The sequence below is a fragment of the Denticeps clupeoides genome, unplaced genomic scaffold, assembly GCF_900700375.1.
Source record: "Denticeps clupeoides unplaced genomic scaffold, fDenClu1.1, whole genome shotgun sequence".
In the NCBI taxonomy this organism is placed as follows: domain Eukaryota; kingdom Metazoa; phylum Chordata; class Actinopteri; order Clupeiformes; family Denticipitidae; genus Denticeps; species Denticeps clupeoides.
Window position 1 is genome coordinate 32,548 of NW_021629869.1, and position 16,227 is coordinate 48,774.

The window sequence follows — 16,227 nt, forward strand, 5'->3', positions numbered from 1 at the left end:
TTGTGAAACACCGCAGCACAGCACACAGTGACACGGTGAAACGTGTCCTCTGTATTTAACCGTCACCCTTGGTGAGCAGTGGGCACCATGACAGGCGCCCAGGGAGCAGCTTGTGGGGACCGTGCTTTGAACCAGGGGACCTTGGTGGTTTGGCATCCACACCTGCAACCTTCCGATTACAGGGCCACACTTGGACCGTGTCGCCATATCGTAATACAGCTAAAAAACTCAATGTTGCAGGTGAGAACTTAAACAGACCAATCAGGACATGAGAAGAATCATGTCTAGCTGCCCTAAATAGACCTTTCATACAAGACACAGTTAGAAATGATGATGAGCACTTTATTACACCGTGTCATATTTACAATTACGGCATACGACTTACAACGTGCTTTCAAGTTACCATCGATTAAGAGATCAATTCCGGTTCACTAGGACCCCCAACTATGAATACAATCTTTTTATTCACTCTGTTGTAGATTCTGTACACAAGTTTGAAAAAAAAAGAAAGTTACAAGTTCATCTAAATATTCTCTAAAGCAGTACTGGAGGCTCGGAGTATACGAGGTGCAGTGCGAGGTGTAATAAGGGCTGTGAGGTAGGATGGTGCTACTCCATGTTTGGCTTTGTAGGCCAGCATCAGTATTTAGAACCTGATGCGTGCAGCTACTGGGAGCCGGTGGAGGGAACGTAGCAGAGGGGCGGTGTGGAGAACTTGGGAAGGTTGAACATCAGTCGTGCTGCTTCGTCCTGTATGAGTTGTAGAGGTCGGATGGTACATAGTGGTAGATTCTTGTTTACTGTCACTTTCACTTTTTAATCATTATTATTGGTGTGTTTTACACTTGGCCAACACACTCGCGTCTGAACCAGAAGAGCACCAAGTTCCAGGTTCAAACCCCACTTACTACCATCGTGTCCCTCTGTCCCCAGGGGGACTGTCCCCGTCACTACTGAATGTAATGTGTTGTTACGGAACACGTAAAATAATATAGTTGTATATAATCCAAGTGAAATATAGTACATGGTGAACTATACAACATGGTTTTTAATGTTTGTCTTGTGTTTTGGACGTGTGAAGCTCAAGAAAGTCAAAGGAGATTTCATTCATCTTTTCTATATAGATTCTTTATTTGGCGTATTTGCATTTTGTAATAACGCTCATGTTACGCTCGCCTTTGCGATGTCCGCATAGCTGCGTCCTGTTCACCAGCCTCCCAGATCAACCTGGACAGCCTGGTTCTTGTACTGTTTTCTTTTCTCCACGTCTCCTTGTGAAGCTTCTCGAAGATGCTCCAGTGCTGCTCTCATGTACGCGGTCTGCACGAGTTGCCCACACAGTTCCTTCTCCCTTCTGAGGAGGACCTTCAGGGTTTCCTCAATCTCCTGCCTCTTGCTTGTATTGTTTAAGGTCCTGGAAACGTTTTTCCAGTTCGTTCCTGGTAGATGTTTCTTCAAGGAGCACTTTTTCAAGTTCTTCTCGTGCTCTGTGCTCATGGTCACGTTCGGCTGTCATCATCTCAAGTTCCTTTTTCATTTGCTGGAGCGTCTCCTCGTGGAGACTGTCTTTGCTCTCCAGCTGATGACGGAACTTTGTCTCTGTCTCCAGGAGAAGCCTCTCTGCCTCTTTCCTTCCTGCTTTCTCTTTTGCTTCAAGCTCTTTTTCAGCTTTCTCTCTCCTGCTCTGCTCATCTGTCATTTGACTTCTCAGCGTTTCCTGCTCCTTCTTCTCGTTCTGCAGCGTCTCTTCATAAAGAGCCTGCATGCTCCCCAGCTGCGTATGGAGCTGTGTCTCCATCTCCATCTGCTTTCCAGTTTCTCTCACGTTACAGAAACACCTTTCTGCTTCTTCTCTGTTGTGTCTCTCCACGTTCAGCTGTGCTTTCAAGCTCCTCACATTGCAGCCGTTCCAGATCTTGTTCTTCTCTCAGTCTTTCTTTTACTTCATTCTCAGCCTCCATGGATGGCAATTTGCCTCAGCTCTTCACGCCAAGCCAGGCTGTTCTGTGTCGTGTCACGAATAGCCATCTCCAGATTATTATTAGAGGCCATGAACATCTCCTCCACTTCTTTACGATGACCGGGATCCCTTTCCAGGAATGTCTCCGTCACCGCCTCGAGTGTGCCGAGCTGTTTCCCCGAACACCTCAACCTGACCCATCTGAGCTGATTTCAGATCGGTCATTTTGGGCTCAACGGAAACGTCCTTCTTGAAGAAGCGACGCTTGGTCCACCTAACAAACTTCTTCCACGCCTTCATTTCTCTACCTCTATACTGAACTCTCGTAAATCTGAAATGATTAAGTTCTTCACGGCTCACCTCTTAAATAGAGCGAAGCTGATGATGTCACTTTTTTTTCAGCCAATCAGATGGAGGAACAAGATCTTAAGAACATTGTGATTGGCTGGTTTCACTCAGCTGATTACGCTACAGAACAAGAGCTCAGAAACATTGTGATTGGCTGAAAAAAACTATATCAGCCAATCACATTAATTCTGGGCTCTTGTTCTTGCTGAAAAAAAAGTGCCTCTCTGGACAGCGAATCAGGAGGAAACCCACACCGAGACAGAAGAACATGTAAACTCCACACACACAAGGTGCTGTCAACGCTATTTGTCCCAAATCAAATTACTGCCACTTTCACTTTTTAATCATTATTATTGGTGTGTTTTACACTTGGCTAACACGCTCGCGTCTGAACCGGAAGAGCACCAAGTTCCAGGTTCAAACCCCACTTACTACCGTCGTGTCCCTGAGCGGGACGCTTAACCCTGACTGTGTCCCCAGGGCATACCTGTCAAGTATCCCGTTTTGGCCCGTTCTTTCCCGCCGTCCTCCCGTATTATTATTTTCCCGTAAATCTCCCGTATTTTAATCTGCGTTATTTAAAAAAAAAAATCTGAGTTGTGTCGCTAATCTCGCGATAAGTGCCGCGATAAGCTACTACAGGTACTGAAGGTGGCAGTTCTCGCGAGATTAGCGCGTGAGGTCAGATGACGAGATGATGAGTGACGACGCGGGAAAAAAGAAGAAGAAACAGACAGACGATGGACGCCAGGACAGAGAAGGGAAGGCGCTCCTGGGTACACCACGTCCCGCACATCCTGACTCAGGTCCGTCCTTCGTATTTAACCGTCACCTCGGACCTTCTAGAACCCGCCGCTGATACTGCGGTTCGTCCAGGGCCGCTGCGTGTGGGTGAACTCGGCGGAGAAACCGGCGGTGGAACCTGATGAAGATGAAGAGGAGGAGGAGGAGCCGGAACGGGAGGAAGGACCCGCCCTCTTCACCCCGCTGTCTGAAGACGCAGGTGAGCGTGCGAGATGCCGCCGGTCCGCCTCCTCCTCCGTAACCACGGTAACGCGCCACGTTTCTGCGTTTGGTGTAGAAATCGACCGGCTGCCACCGTGGAGCTCCCGGCTCCGCCCTCGTCCCCCGCTTCGCCGTGGCCTACGTCCGCTCCAACCTGTGGCCGGGAGCCCACGCCTTCGCCTGAGGAAGGTAAGACCCGTCGCCGCCGGCCGGGGGCGTCGCCCGTCATCACCGCGTCCCGGTCTCCCCGCAGGAAGTTCGAGAACGTTTACATCGGCTGGGGCGTGAAGAGCGACGCGGCCTTCTCGCCGGCGCTGCCCCCCGACCCCCAGCGCGAGTTCCCCGGCGGGCCGGAGGTGACCGAGGAGGCGGACCCCACGCCGCAGGAGGACGAGGACGAAGACTGACGTTCACATGAAAACTTTTACTAGCGACCGAAACACAAGATTGACGTTCATGCCGAAGTTTAATCCGTGCCGGTTAACGCACGGTAAATAAACGGTGAAGACACACGAGACACATCCTCAATATTAAGAAATGAAGTGCTGATGGCCAGCTTCGCATTATTTTCATGAAAGAAGATTCAACGCTTTCCTCGTCTTGACTTCAGAAAGGTAAATCAACTCATTGTTTTTTGCATCAGTGTATTAGCTTAACCTAGTGTAGTGGTCCTTCTTCTGCGTTGTGTAATTTTTTTATTTCTTTTCTTGAACCGTAATTGACGAGCTGACACCCAAGAAATTTTCCGTGCAAAGTGTATTCTGTATGAAAGCAAGGTCACGCCAGAACATCGCGTCACAACTCGCGTCTCTCTGCACCTCTCTCTCTCACAGCTCATGCCATGTGTCTAAGAGGACTAAACCGGGTCTCCAACCCACTAACCCACGGGCACGGCCGCATCCAACCACTTTTCGGGGGTGATCAAAGTTTTAGAATCCACATAACTCTTTATAATAATCATAAATTGAACAAACAAAATACAGAAACATATTTGACATAACCAGAAACATTAACACATTTTAACATTCTACAATTAAACAAACACCCGGATTATCATTATAATTCCCTTACCCACATCAGAATACAGGTAAACAAAATAAAAGTCTTTAGAAAATAAGAAGATAAAAGACACAAAAAAAAGAAGAAATACATTTATAAATCTAGTGTAACCATTTAACTCCGGCACACTAGCACTAATTTAGCTAAATGTTAATTTTTCAAGTATTGCTTGTCGGTCTGTTAGCTAGCTACAGCTATTAGCTTGACAATTGTTTTCTTCTTCGCTAGCAACCGTTGGTATTGTCAACGGAAACCGACCTAGGCGACACAGGACACTGCAACAGGTAAGACGCTGCATTTTTGGACTTTGATCATCTAACCTGAGGACACAGGAGTGTCATTTCCAACTAGTGAATACATTTTGACACATTATTGATTTTGGCTTTACATGTTTAAGTCTGTCACATACTTTTTTTTTCAGGATATGAAATCTGTAGCAAACACCAGCCAAACAGTCAGTTCAACTACATACTGTAATCAGTATGTCTTTCAAATGCAAAGAATGATATTTCTTTGCAGGGACAATCCTCAGTTATATTATAAATAACCAATTTGTTATTTTTATATTTTTACCCATATATTGGTACTTGCTGATCCATTAGTGTAATACATCAACAGATCTGTTCCTTTCCTGTTGTGAGAACAAGAGCTTTACTGGAGTGTATTGCTCTAACATTCTTGAAATTACATTGCCCATAGGTGTGAGCGTGAATGTTTGTATGCATCTGTATGTCATCTTTGTAATCGCCAACTTGTCCAGGGTGTACCCTGCCTCTTTTCCAATGACAGCTAGAAATGGCTCCAGCTCTTCTGTGATGTTTAAATTGACACTGGAAAATGTATGGATAAATACAGATACATTTTGAGATGCACTACAAAGCTACAAATTTGCTGTGAAGGATATCTGAAACCAACATTTGTCCTCAACACTCTGGTGGAACAATTTTCTGCTTTAGCACTGCCAATATATTTCCCCTATATGTTGAATATGGGTCCGGACTGCTGCTGAGTAGTGAAACAAAGTAGAAAATAGTTCTGCATTCTATGGTATATTAGAGAATCGAAAGTAGCACAGAAAGTATTCACAAAATTACAAGTGTGAGAGGTTAATGTACCAAACTTCAATAATTTATTACCCTCACATGGATCAGCAAATATCACTATATTGGACCAAATCTTTGTAAGTTTTTTCTCCTGGGGTAATATATGGCATCTTATGAATTTACAGATTTATTGTCAGGATAATAAGCAAGTGTTCTTCCAAAGTCCAGCTGAGCAGAAGGACTGGCAGGATGGTGCAACGAAAAAATGAATCCCTCAATCCACACGTGGCATCGTTTATCAGAGGCTTTATCGAGTATGACTGGCAGAACAACTGATATCAGGTGAGACTGTTAATTTATATTTATTTAAACTTTGCAGAAATAAAATACTCTACAGCAGGGATAGACAACCATGATCCTCCAGGGCCGCTATCCTGCTAGTTTTACAACTATTCTACCCACTGATTGACTGAACACACCTGATCCAGGCATTCAGAAGCTGTAAGTGCAGTGATGGTTGGAAAATGAGCAGGAGGACAGTGGCCCTCAAGGACCAGGGTTGGCTACACTTATTCACTGTACAGGGCAGTGTCTTACAGATGCCCTCTTGTTTGTGTATATGTAAAACTGTGCATGTGTGTGTAGTGTATTTTACTAGGCTACTGCACCTTCATGTAGTAATAGAAACATTTCCAAACGTTTCCAATGGGAAGTAGGGAGTCTCAAAAAATTGTCATAGAGCCAATAGTGTGGATTAATGCTGCCTTTGCATTTCTACTCTACATTAGTAACTAATGCCTATTTGTCCTTCCACTTCAGGGAAGAAGATTCCAGCCCTAGAAGACATATTCAGTATAGGAAGAAACGGCGCAGGAATCATATATGTCATTGGGACCAGTAAAGTCAGTCTTGAACAGTTTATTGGTTGAATATTGAAATGTTTTCGTACAAATGCATTTTTCTACAATTCTTCTTTTAACTGAACATTTTACTTACTTGGAATTTTTGTATTTGTAAAAAAACAAACAAACAAAAAACAAAACCTGAAATATGTGATAGTTGTCTATATGGTGATGCTTTTGTGTGTTTTATTGTTCATTTTATTATATTATCAATTAACTTTACAGGATACAGTGACTGCACATACAAACCAACTGTCTGAAAAGGGAAATGTAAAAAGTACAAAAAAGTATTTTTTTTTCTGTATAAGCATTGAAAGTGTTACAAAATAATTCTTGGCCTTGGTGTTTAAATTGGTTTACCTGAAGAGAAAGGGATGTTTGGGAAAATAGTGTTTTTTACAAAGTAAAACTTTTTGTAAACTGCTTTTAAAAAAAAATAAATGAAAGTTTTACGACAAAAAACGCATCTTCATTGTATTGTATGGTATAATTTTTATTTTATAACAATATTTTATAAATTACTTATTATAACAAATAATGCAGTCATGCACATTGCAGTAGCCTAATATGTGCTGTAATGAATGTATAGCACTTTATTACTGTGATTGCAAAATACAGTCTGTGCTTACTACTGTAACAATGATTACAGTATTCAGATTATTGCTGTAATAACAATTACAGTATTTTGAAGGTACTGTGATTCAATTTTCAGTAATGGGCATGAACTCCCCCGACCTGCTGCTGCTGGTGGAGAATTGTCCTAAAGGAGCCGAGACGCTGGTCACCCGCTGCCTGCACATCCTCACCGATAAAGGTCCGTTCTATTTGTGCCCGCCGTTCGTAACGAGTGTTACCATCAAGACGAGAGTCCGAACGTGTGTGTTCCTCCTCAGTGTCCCCCTCTCCAGAGCTGGTGGAGAGGGTCCGGGATCTCTATCACAAGCGGGTTCCTGATGTCTGCTTCCTCATTCCCGTCATCAACGGCCTGGAGAAGGTGGGTTGCGTTGATGCAGTCAGTGTGTGAGTGTGTGTGATACCAAGTCATGTTCTTGTCCTGGTGATTCAGGCTCTACCCAAGCTCATCAAGCTGAACCCCATCGTGGTGAAGGAGGTCTTCAACCGGCTCCTCGGCACCCAGCACAGTAAGCTGGCGTTTCGTCCTGCTGTCCCCAGCATCTTCTGTGCAGCTCGGCGCTGAGATGTGTGTGTTCCTGCAGGTGAAGGCAGCTCCTCCATGTCTCCGCTGACCCCCGGCGAGCTGCTCATCGCCCTCCACAACATCGACTCCACCAAGTGTGACAACGTTTCCAGGACTTAAACAGTACAAGCAAGAGGCAGGAGATTGAGGAAACCCTGAAGGTCCTCCTCAGAAGGGAGAAGGAACTGTGTGGGCAACTCGAGCAGACAGTGGACATGAGAGCAGCACTGCAGCATCTTCGAGAAGCTTCACAAGGAGATGTGGAGAAAAGAAAACAGTACAAGAACCAGGCTGTCCAGGTTGATCAGGGAGGCTGGTGAACAGGACGCAGCTATGCGGACATCGCAAAGGCGAGCATAACATGAGCGTTATTACAAAATGCAAATACGCCAAATAAAGAATCTATATAGAAAAGATGAATGAAATCTCCTTTGACTTTCTTGAGCTTCACACGTCCAAAACACAAGACAAACATTAAAAACCATGTTGTATAGTTCACCATGTACTATATTTCACTTGGATTATATACAACTATATTATTTTACGTGTTCCGTAACAACACATTTACATTCAGTAGTGACGGGGACAGTCCCCCTGGGGACAGAGGGACACGATGGTAGTAAGTGGGGTTTGAACCTGGAACTTGGTGCTCTTCTGGTTCAGACGTGAGTGTGTTGGCCAAGTGTAAAACACACCAATAATAATGATTAAAAAGTGAAAGTGTCAGTAAACAAGAATCTACCTCTATGTACCATCCGACCTCTACAACTCATACAAAATGCAGCAGCACGACTGATGTTCAACCTTCCCAAGTTCTCCACACCGCACCTCTGCTACGTTCCCTCCACCGGCTCCCAGTAGCTGCACGCATCAGGTTCTAAATACTGATGCTGGCCTACAAAGCCAAACATGGAGCAGCACCATCCTACCTCACAGCCCTTATTACACCTCGCACTGCACCTGGTATACTCCGAGCCTCCAGTACTGCTCGCCTGGTCCCTCCATCTCTGAAGGTAAAAAGAAAGACACAGTAGGATATTTCAGTCAATAAAGAATCTATAAAGAAAAAATGAATGAAATCTCCTTTGCCTTTCTTGAGTTTCACACGTCTTGTAGTGTAGATTCTACCACTCCCACGACGTGTTACACTGGTGAAGCGACAATAGGATCTGATTCCGGTCAGAGAATCAGGAGCCTGGAGGCCAGCTTATCAATTATCTTATTTATTAACGAAGTATGTGTGTGTCTGTGTGTGTGTGTGTGTGTGTGTGTGTGGTCTACAAGAAACAGAGAAAGCATACATAAGCAAACACTCCACAGAACATGATATGATACACAACACTGATTAATAACACTGCTTACAGTAATCTAACATGAAACAGACAATACAATCCTACATAAGCAGCTAACCAGCACTAGAACATTTTACCTAGAATATAAATATAGGCAGCTAAAACACAGGAAAATTATTGAACCCCGTTAGCTTAGCGCTAATAGCAGGCGGAAATTAGCATAAGAATTAAATAATTGCCAAACATTACAAACTCTCTCTCTCTGCATATAAAACAGTATGAAAGGATAAACTAATCGAACACACGAGTGTGAACAACACTCCTCAGCACTTACTTTCCGTCATGAACGCACACATTTACATGTGAAAAATACGCGTGGCTCATTAGGTGTCACACTCTAACCGGACCAGATAGAAACAACTAAACAAATCTGGGTCTTTCTGACACGTCTAAAACACAAGACAAACATTAAAAATAATTTTATATCACGGTACAAATGATCTAATAATAAAATGTAGAATCAAAGTTGTACTGGTATCCGATTGGCCCATTTGTGTAGGGGGCGTGTCCATGTTCACACTAATGACGTGCAAAACAAATGTTTTTACTGACTGTGTACTATATTTCACTTGGAATATATACAACTATATTATTTTACTTGTTCCGTAACAACACATTTACATTCAGTAGTGACGGGGACAGTCCCCCTGGGGACAGAGGGACACGATGGTAGTAAGTGGGGTTTGAACCTGGAACTTGGTGCTCTTCTGGTTCAGACGTGAGTGTGTTGGCCAAGTGTAAAACACACCAATAATAATGATTAAAAAGTGAAAGTGGCAGTAATTTGATTTGGGACAAATAGCGTTGACAGCACCTTGTGTGTGTGGAGTTTACATGTTCTTCTGTCTCGGTGTGGGTTTCCTCCTGATTCACTGTCCAGAGAGGCACTTTTTTTTTCAGCAAGAACAAGAGCCCAGAATTAATGTGATTGGCTGATATAATTTTTTTCAGCCAATCACAATGTTTCTGAGCTCTTGTTCTGTAGCGTAATCAGCTGAGTGAAACCAGCCAATCACAATGTTCTTAAGATCTTGTTCCTCCATCTGATTGGCTGAAAAAAAAGTGACATCATCAGCTTCGCTCTATTTAAGAGGTGAGCCGTGAAGAACTAAATCATTTCAGATTTACAAGAGTTCAGTATAGAGGTAGAGAAATGAAGGCGTGGAAGAAGTTTGTTAGGTGGACCAAGCGTCGCTTCTTCAAGAAGGACGTTTCCGTTGAGCCCAAAATGACCGATCTGAAATCAGCTCAGATGGGTCAGGTTGAGGTGTTCGGGGAACAGCTCGGCACACTCGAGGCGGTGATGGAGACATTCCTGGAAAGGGATCCCGGTCATCGTAAAGAAGTGGAGGAGATGTTCATGGCCTCTAATAATAATCTGGAGATGGCTATTCGTGACACGACACAGAACAGCCTGGCTTGGCGTGAAGAGCTGAGGCAAATTGCCATCCAGGAGGTTGAGAATGAAGTAAAAGAAAGACTGAGAGAAGAACAAGATCTGGAACGGCTGCAATGTGAGGAGCTTGAAGCACAGCTGAACGTGGAGAGACACAACAGAGAAGAAGCAGAAAGGTGTTTCTGTAACGTGAGAGAAACTGGAAAGCAGATGGAGATGGAGACACAGCTCCATACGCAGGTGGGAGCATGCAGGCTCTTTATGAAGAGACGCTGCAGAACGAGAAGAAGGAGCAGGAAACGCTGAGAAGTCAAATGACAGATGAGCAGAGCAGGAGAGAGAAAGCTGAAAAAGAGCTTGAAGCAAAAAGAGAAAGCAGGAAAGAGGCAGAGAGGCTTCTCCTGGAGACAGAGACAAAGTTCCGTCATCAGCTGGAGAGCAAAGACAGTCTCCACGAGGAGACGCTCCAGCAAATGAAAAAGGAACTCGAGATGATGACAGCCGAACGTGACCATGAGCACAGAGCACGAGAAGAACTTGAAAAAGTGCTCCTTGAAAAAACATCTACCAGGAACGAACTGGAAAAACGTTTCCAGGACTTAAACAATACAAGCAAGAGGCAGGAGATTGAGGAAACCCTGAAGGTCCTCCTCAGAAGGGAGAAGGAACTGTGTGGGCAACTCGAGCAGACAGTGGACATGAGAGCAGCACTGGAGCATCTTCGAGAAGCTTCACAAGAAGACGTGGAGAAAAAAAAACAGTACAAGAACAAGGCTGTCCAGATTGATCAGGGAGGCTGTGAAATGGTGATAATCACCACTTGGTCTGAGGCCTAATAAAGTCCTGGCTTACATTATACGCCATTTGGCTTTGAAACAAATAAATCTGGAGAAATATCTAATAAAGCAAATACTTGTTTTACAGCACAGTTAGTCTTAATGTTCGATGTATCTTCCGATAATAAAGAAGCATGGCTGCTACTAACAATCATTTTAATAATCAATTAATCTGTCGATTATTTTTTATAAATTATGAATAAATAAAAGCATTCATTTCCAACCCTTTATTCAAAAACAGAATCTTTAGAAAATGCACGAATATAATGATAATTAAACACCAAAACATAACACCAAAAACATGCACATGTATGCTTTACTTGATCTGGCAAATATAGACTTTTTAAAATAAAGTGCCACCTGAGCTGCCGGAACAACAAATAATTTATGAAAAGAAATACAATACATATCAGAAAATTGAACAGGATTTGTTTGAATGTCAGAACTTGTCTCATTGTACATTTTAGCTCTGTTTGTCACGACCACGGGCTGACGGGGGAAGGAAGCGCAGAGACGGGACATCTGGGCAAATGGGATTTATTAATACGCACAAAAGAAAAAGGCACGAGGGACAAAACAAAGGAAGCCAAGAAAAACAAACCAACAGGCGTGTGGCGGTTGCCAGGAACTGAAATCAAAGTTCAGGATCCACATCGATGCATCAGTGTCGGTTCCTTCTAACAGGGCTCCAACCACGGATGCCTACCCAGCAGCACCTGTCCATGGTTAGAGCCCTGCTGTCAGGCTGGGGCTCCTGCTGCACCCAGACGTGGCACCGTTACTCTCCAACATGTGTTTACCATGTAAAATCCAGAACTGGAACCAGACAGTTATGGAGCTAATATTATGACCAAACTATTTGAATGTGAATTGTGTAAATTTGAATTAAAAGGAGCTAATATTATGACAAAACTATTTGAATGTGAATTGTGTAAATTTGAATTATCAAAACTGAATTTGAAATTATTTTACTTGAATATTAGAGCTAATATTATGACAAAACTATTTGAATGTGAATTGTGTAAATTTGAATTATTAAAATTGAATTTGAAATTATTTTACTTGAATATTAGAGCTAATATTATGACAAAACTATTTGAATGTGAATTGTGTAAATCTGAATTATCAAAATTCAATTCTCTAAATTCAATTTTCTAAAATTAAATTTTCTAAATTCAATTTTCTAAAATTCAATTTTCTAAATTCAGTTTTCTAAAATTCAAACCCAGAAATTCAGATCGTACAGAAAGTAGGTCAGAGGTCATTCACAGGGAGGCGTAGATGATCTCCGAAAAGTCGAGCGAAGCATTTTGGCCAATTACAGAGCTGCTCAGGAGGTGACCATTCTTCTGCGTGATCATGAATCGCCCAGAGGTAAGTGATTTTTAAGCATTTATGGTTTATAATTATATATTGTGTTAGCGTTCCCAGCGTGTGAAACATTATCTGAGCGGTCTCTGGTGTTTGTATATTTGATAAAAGGGATTAGCATACCACCGTGTCTATATAGAACGCGAACACGCCGCAATAACTTTTAAGTGACAAAGCGGCCGTTGTAAAGAGCTTAGAGATAGAACAGGGAATCCGTTTGCTGTTGGGAATTTCGCATTCAGTGTAGACATTATCCCTGATTTTAATCATCAGGTTCTACTGTCTTCTGTCATGACGCGTCACACCGCTCGTGTCCTGTGTTAATACAATAACTCCGTTAGTGCTTCATTTATTTCCTTGATTGGAATCCACATCAGATCCAACTTGGATATAAGGTCACTCGATGATGATTGTAAGCTGTGTTTTGAGTTGAAGACTTTAACATTGTGAATAATCATTTAGATATATGTGTAGCTTGCAGGCACGATTAAAGTAGCTATATCGTTCATTTTCGCTTATATCATACAAATAAAACAAATATATAAATGTTATTAGTAGAGATGCCCCGATCGAGCCAAGGAATTGGCCAATATTCCTCATGATCAGACTATATTATTTAGGTAAACAACATTTTAGACGTTTCCCGAATATCAACACTACTGCAACGAGGCAAGTGACTGTCTTTATGAACGGGTTACTGAATCATTGGCTTATTTAATGATTCAGTAACCAATTCAATTTATGTCCTACTAACGATATTGTTTTTAGATACACATCATTAGTTTGTAGCTATATATAAAAATAAATATAAAAATATATATATTTTGCTTAAACTGTTTTTACAGGACAGCGAAGTTGTTAGATCAGCCAGGCACTTGTTGTCTTTGCTGACCTCAAGCAGTGCAGCTGGTCCCAGTCAGTTTTTTTTGTGTATTTTTATTTATTATTGTGGAAAGGATAGATAGTAAGGATAGTGTGGTAAAGGAAATCCCTGTTATGTATATGTATTTGTGCATACATAGTTTTATTAAAATACTTTCATTAAATTAATTTCATAATTCAGCCTCCATAGGCAGCACACTGTTCAGCAGAGGGCCACCATTCAAACTGAGATGACCAGGTTTTGCAACCACATTTTTTTTTATATTGACATAAGCCATCATGATATTATTTGATGGTTATTATTTTGGTTTTGTTTTGCCAACAGATCATTTCCCGGGTTTTTCAGCAAAGGACGGGGTAAAAGGCGAATGCTGTCAATGCCCCCTAGCAAACCCGCAAAAATATTGCCTGTTAACTTTTATCTGCTTCCTCACCAATATGAGCGAACACCTGAGGAGAGTGAGCAACTGGTACATATGCAAGCTGGGTTGGGGTGAAAGACAATGCAAATGGTTGAAAATGCAACTTATGATGAAGTAAGTATGTGTGACGTCTCTCCTGTATCTTTTAAAATGATCTTTTTCTAATGTAACAGAGCTTAATTCATTAGTAACTCTGTATGTGGAACATGGGTGCTAAGGTGCTCTTAAGCACATTGCTATAATGTAACACTATAAGCTTTTTGTACCAGTGTTGCACTGGTAACTGTTGGGCATTTAATTTTTACATGGTTTGCTATACTGACAGTGTTATTTACATTGTAAGGTATGTGCCCAACTGAAGGAGCTGATTTCAGGATGTAAAGGGGGGTTGGCTTGTCTATAAGTCTTCAGGTAATCATCAGGAACATAGTGATACATTGCAATGAAAATAAATAAATAAGTAAAATCAAATACATTTCTGAATTTTTACATTATCACTAATACCATATTTCATATTTTATGTAATTAAATACCTTTGTGTCAAGCTTAAAACATGAATCCTGGCATAACAAAATAAAAGGAATGAAATCCAATAATACATTGTGTTTTTCTGTATTTTGTATAATTTTTCATAAGGTGGATAGGGCTCCCGGATGAGAGTGGGTACAGTGCCAAACATTTGAAAGCAGCAACCCAGGGTTTCAAAGGAGTTCTTTACGTAACTCCACTCATTCTTTGCATATGTATAATTTTAAAACCACATTAAAAAACTAATAAATGCTTGAAACAACATGAAAGAAAATAATTTACATTATATTGTTTTTATATTGTTCCCTCTAGGAAACTTGCCCCATTTGTCAAAAGAAAATGCCTTTTGATGTGATAAAGATTCATGCAAGTTTTTGCACAGGTGACAGGTAAGGAAAATCGCACAACATATTTTCAGTAAATCTTATTATAATAAAAAAATTTTATTGTTGTTTTTTGTACTTTCTTTGTGCTGTTAAGATTGCCACAGGTCTTCTTCACTTCTTCACTTTACAATTGTGAATATTGTGTTTTTGTCAGGATTGCCTGCAGCTGGGCTCCACACCGGAACCCAATCCTGACGCCCCATAAATGCCGGAAGTTTCCGCCCGTTCGGGGTCGCTGGCATTTTCGTGAACTCGCTGCACGAACTTGACCTGATTTAGTTTCATGTGTTTTGAGTTCTGGCAATCGCCACACGCCTACGGGTTTGTTTAAGTTCTTCATTTAAGTTAAATCCTTTTCGGCCACCGCGCCATTGTTTCTTTGTATTTCGGTATTGTTTGTTATAATAAAACCCCTTCCCAGTATGTCAAACCTCTGCGCTTCCTTCCCCCGTAAGTCCGTAGTCGTGACAGAATGCCAGCGACCCACCCAAAAGCGCAGAGGTGGAAAGCAGAGGAGAAGAAACGCCGCGAAGGACGCAGCCCGGCGCGGCGAACGCGGACGGCAGGGGAGAGACGCGCCGCCCGTTCTGGTGGAGCGTTTTCTCCCCGAGAAGCCGTGGTACGCGGCGCCGCGTGATGACGTCACCCGCGGGAAACTCCGCGAAACCCGGAAGCGACAACGTCGGCGGGTGAGTGGGCGGAGCGAGGACGTTGGCGTCGGCAGAAGCGAGGAAGTGACTTGGGCAGCGAGCGCAGAAGATGCGACCCCCACGATCTTCGGCATGTCGAGCCAAGAACTCTGCGCTCTGCTGGCAAGGCTCCCTGTGGACTGGGACGACACGGACGACGACGAAAGCACGGGAGACGAGAGTTGGGCTCCGCCCATCGCACCAGTCTGCGATCGTCGCAAGGTCCGTGGGGACCCACGTCACTTCCAGGGGGGTGAGAAGCGGCAACAACAACGGCGGCGTTCCTCCAGCGAGGAGGTGGGCAGCCTCCAGCCCGAATGGCCAGAGTACTGCCCATAGGAGCTTATCGCGCCATGGGTCCAGGATGTCCGCAGGGTGGACGACCCTTGGAGTCACCGGTGGGAGGACACGGATGACGAAAGCGATGATGACGTGGATTTTCGGTGGGCGGTCTGTGCCGGGATGGCTCCGCCCAGCGTGCGCGTCCGAGATCATCGCGGCGTCCGTGATGACCCATGTGACTTCCGGGGGTACGAGGTTGACACGGACGACGACCAGGATGACGCCGTTTGGGCAGTCGGTGCCGGGATGGCTCCGCCCATCGCGCCCATCCAGGAGCGTCACGAGGTCCGTGGAGACCCACGTCCCTCCCAGCAGTGTGAGGAAAGCTGGTGGAAGAGGGCGACGGGAGGTCGCCAGCCAGCAACTGCGATGCCGGGACTGCCTCGCAGGGAATCCTCCATTCCTGCTCCAGTCGCCGACCCGCCTTCCCTCTGCCCGGACGTTCCCCAGCGAAATGGCAGCGCAGCACCAGCGCCCACACCTGCTGGAGAAGACGTCCACCCCCCTC

General features: G+C 43.5%; 1 protein-coding gene and 1 long non-coding RNA gene across 2 annotated transcripts; both read left to right on the forward strand.

Moving 5' to 3' along the window:
* The first annotated feature begins 6,934 nt into the window (after positions 1-6,934).
* On the forward strand, positions 6,935-7,724 carry LOC114776121 (symplekin-like). The gene is made up of 4 exons (XM_028966729.1): positions 6,935-7,131; positions 7,211-7,311; positions 7,384-7,459; positions 7,535-7,724. Exons 1-4 carry the CDS (start codon positions 7,032-7,034, stop codon positions 7,633-7,635), a joined length of 378 nt encoding a protein of 125 aa, XP_028822562.1. The 5' UTR covers positions 6,935-7,031; the 3' UTR covers positions 7,636-7,724.
* A 5,634-nt stretch (positions 7,725-13,358) lies between these two features.
* LOC114776120 (uncharacterized) lies at positions 13,359-14,174 on the forward strand. Its single transcript, XR_003745365.1, has 3 exons — positions 13,359-13,590; positions 13,678-13,888; positions 14,118-14,174. It is a non-coding gene; the product is annotated as an uncharacterized LOC114776120 (long non-coding RNA).
* The last annotated feature ends 2,053 nt before the right edge of the window (positions 14,175-16,227 follow it).

What these genes read in the sequence shown, in the direction of transcription:
- LOC114776121 (XM_028966729.1), top strand. Translation starts at nt 7,032, where the DNA reads ATGGGCATGAACTCCCCCGACCTGCTGCTGCTGGTGGAGAATTGTCCT. An exon ending in GCACATCCTCACCGATAAAG is followed by an intron (nt 7,132 to 7,210) that starts GTCCGTTCTATT and finishes GTTCCTCCTCAG; the next exon opens with TGTCCCCCTCTCCAGAGCTG. An exon ending in GCTCCTCGGCACCCAGCACA is followed by an intron (nt 7,460 to 7,534) that starts GTAAGCTGGCGT and finishes GTGTTCCTGCAG; the next exon opens with GTGAAGGCAGCTCCTCCATG.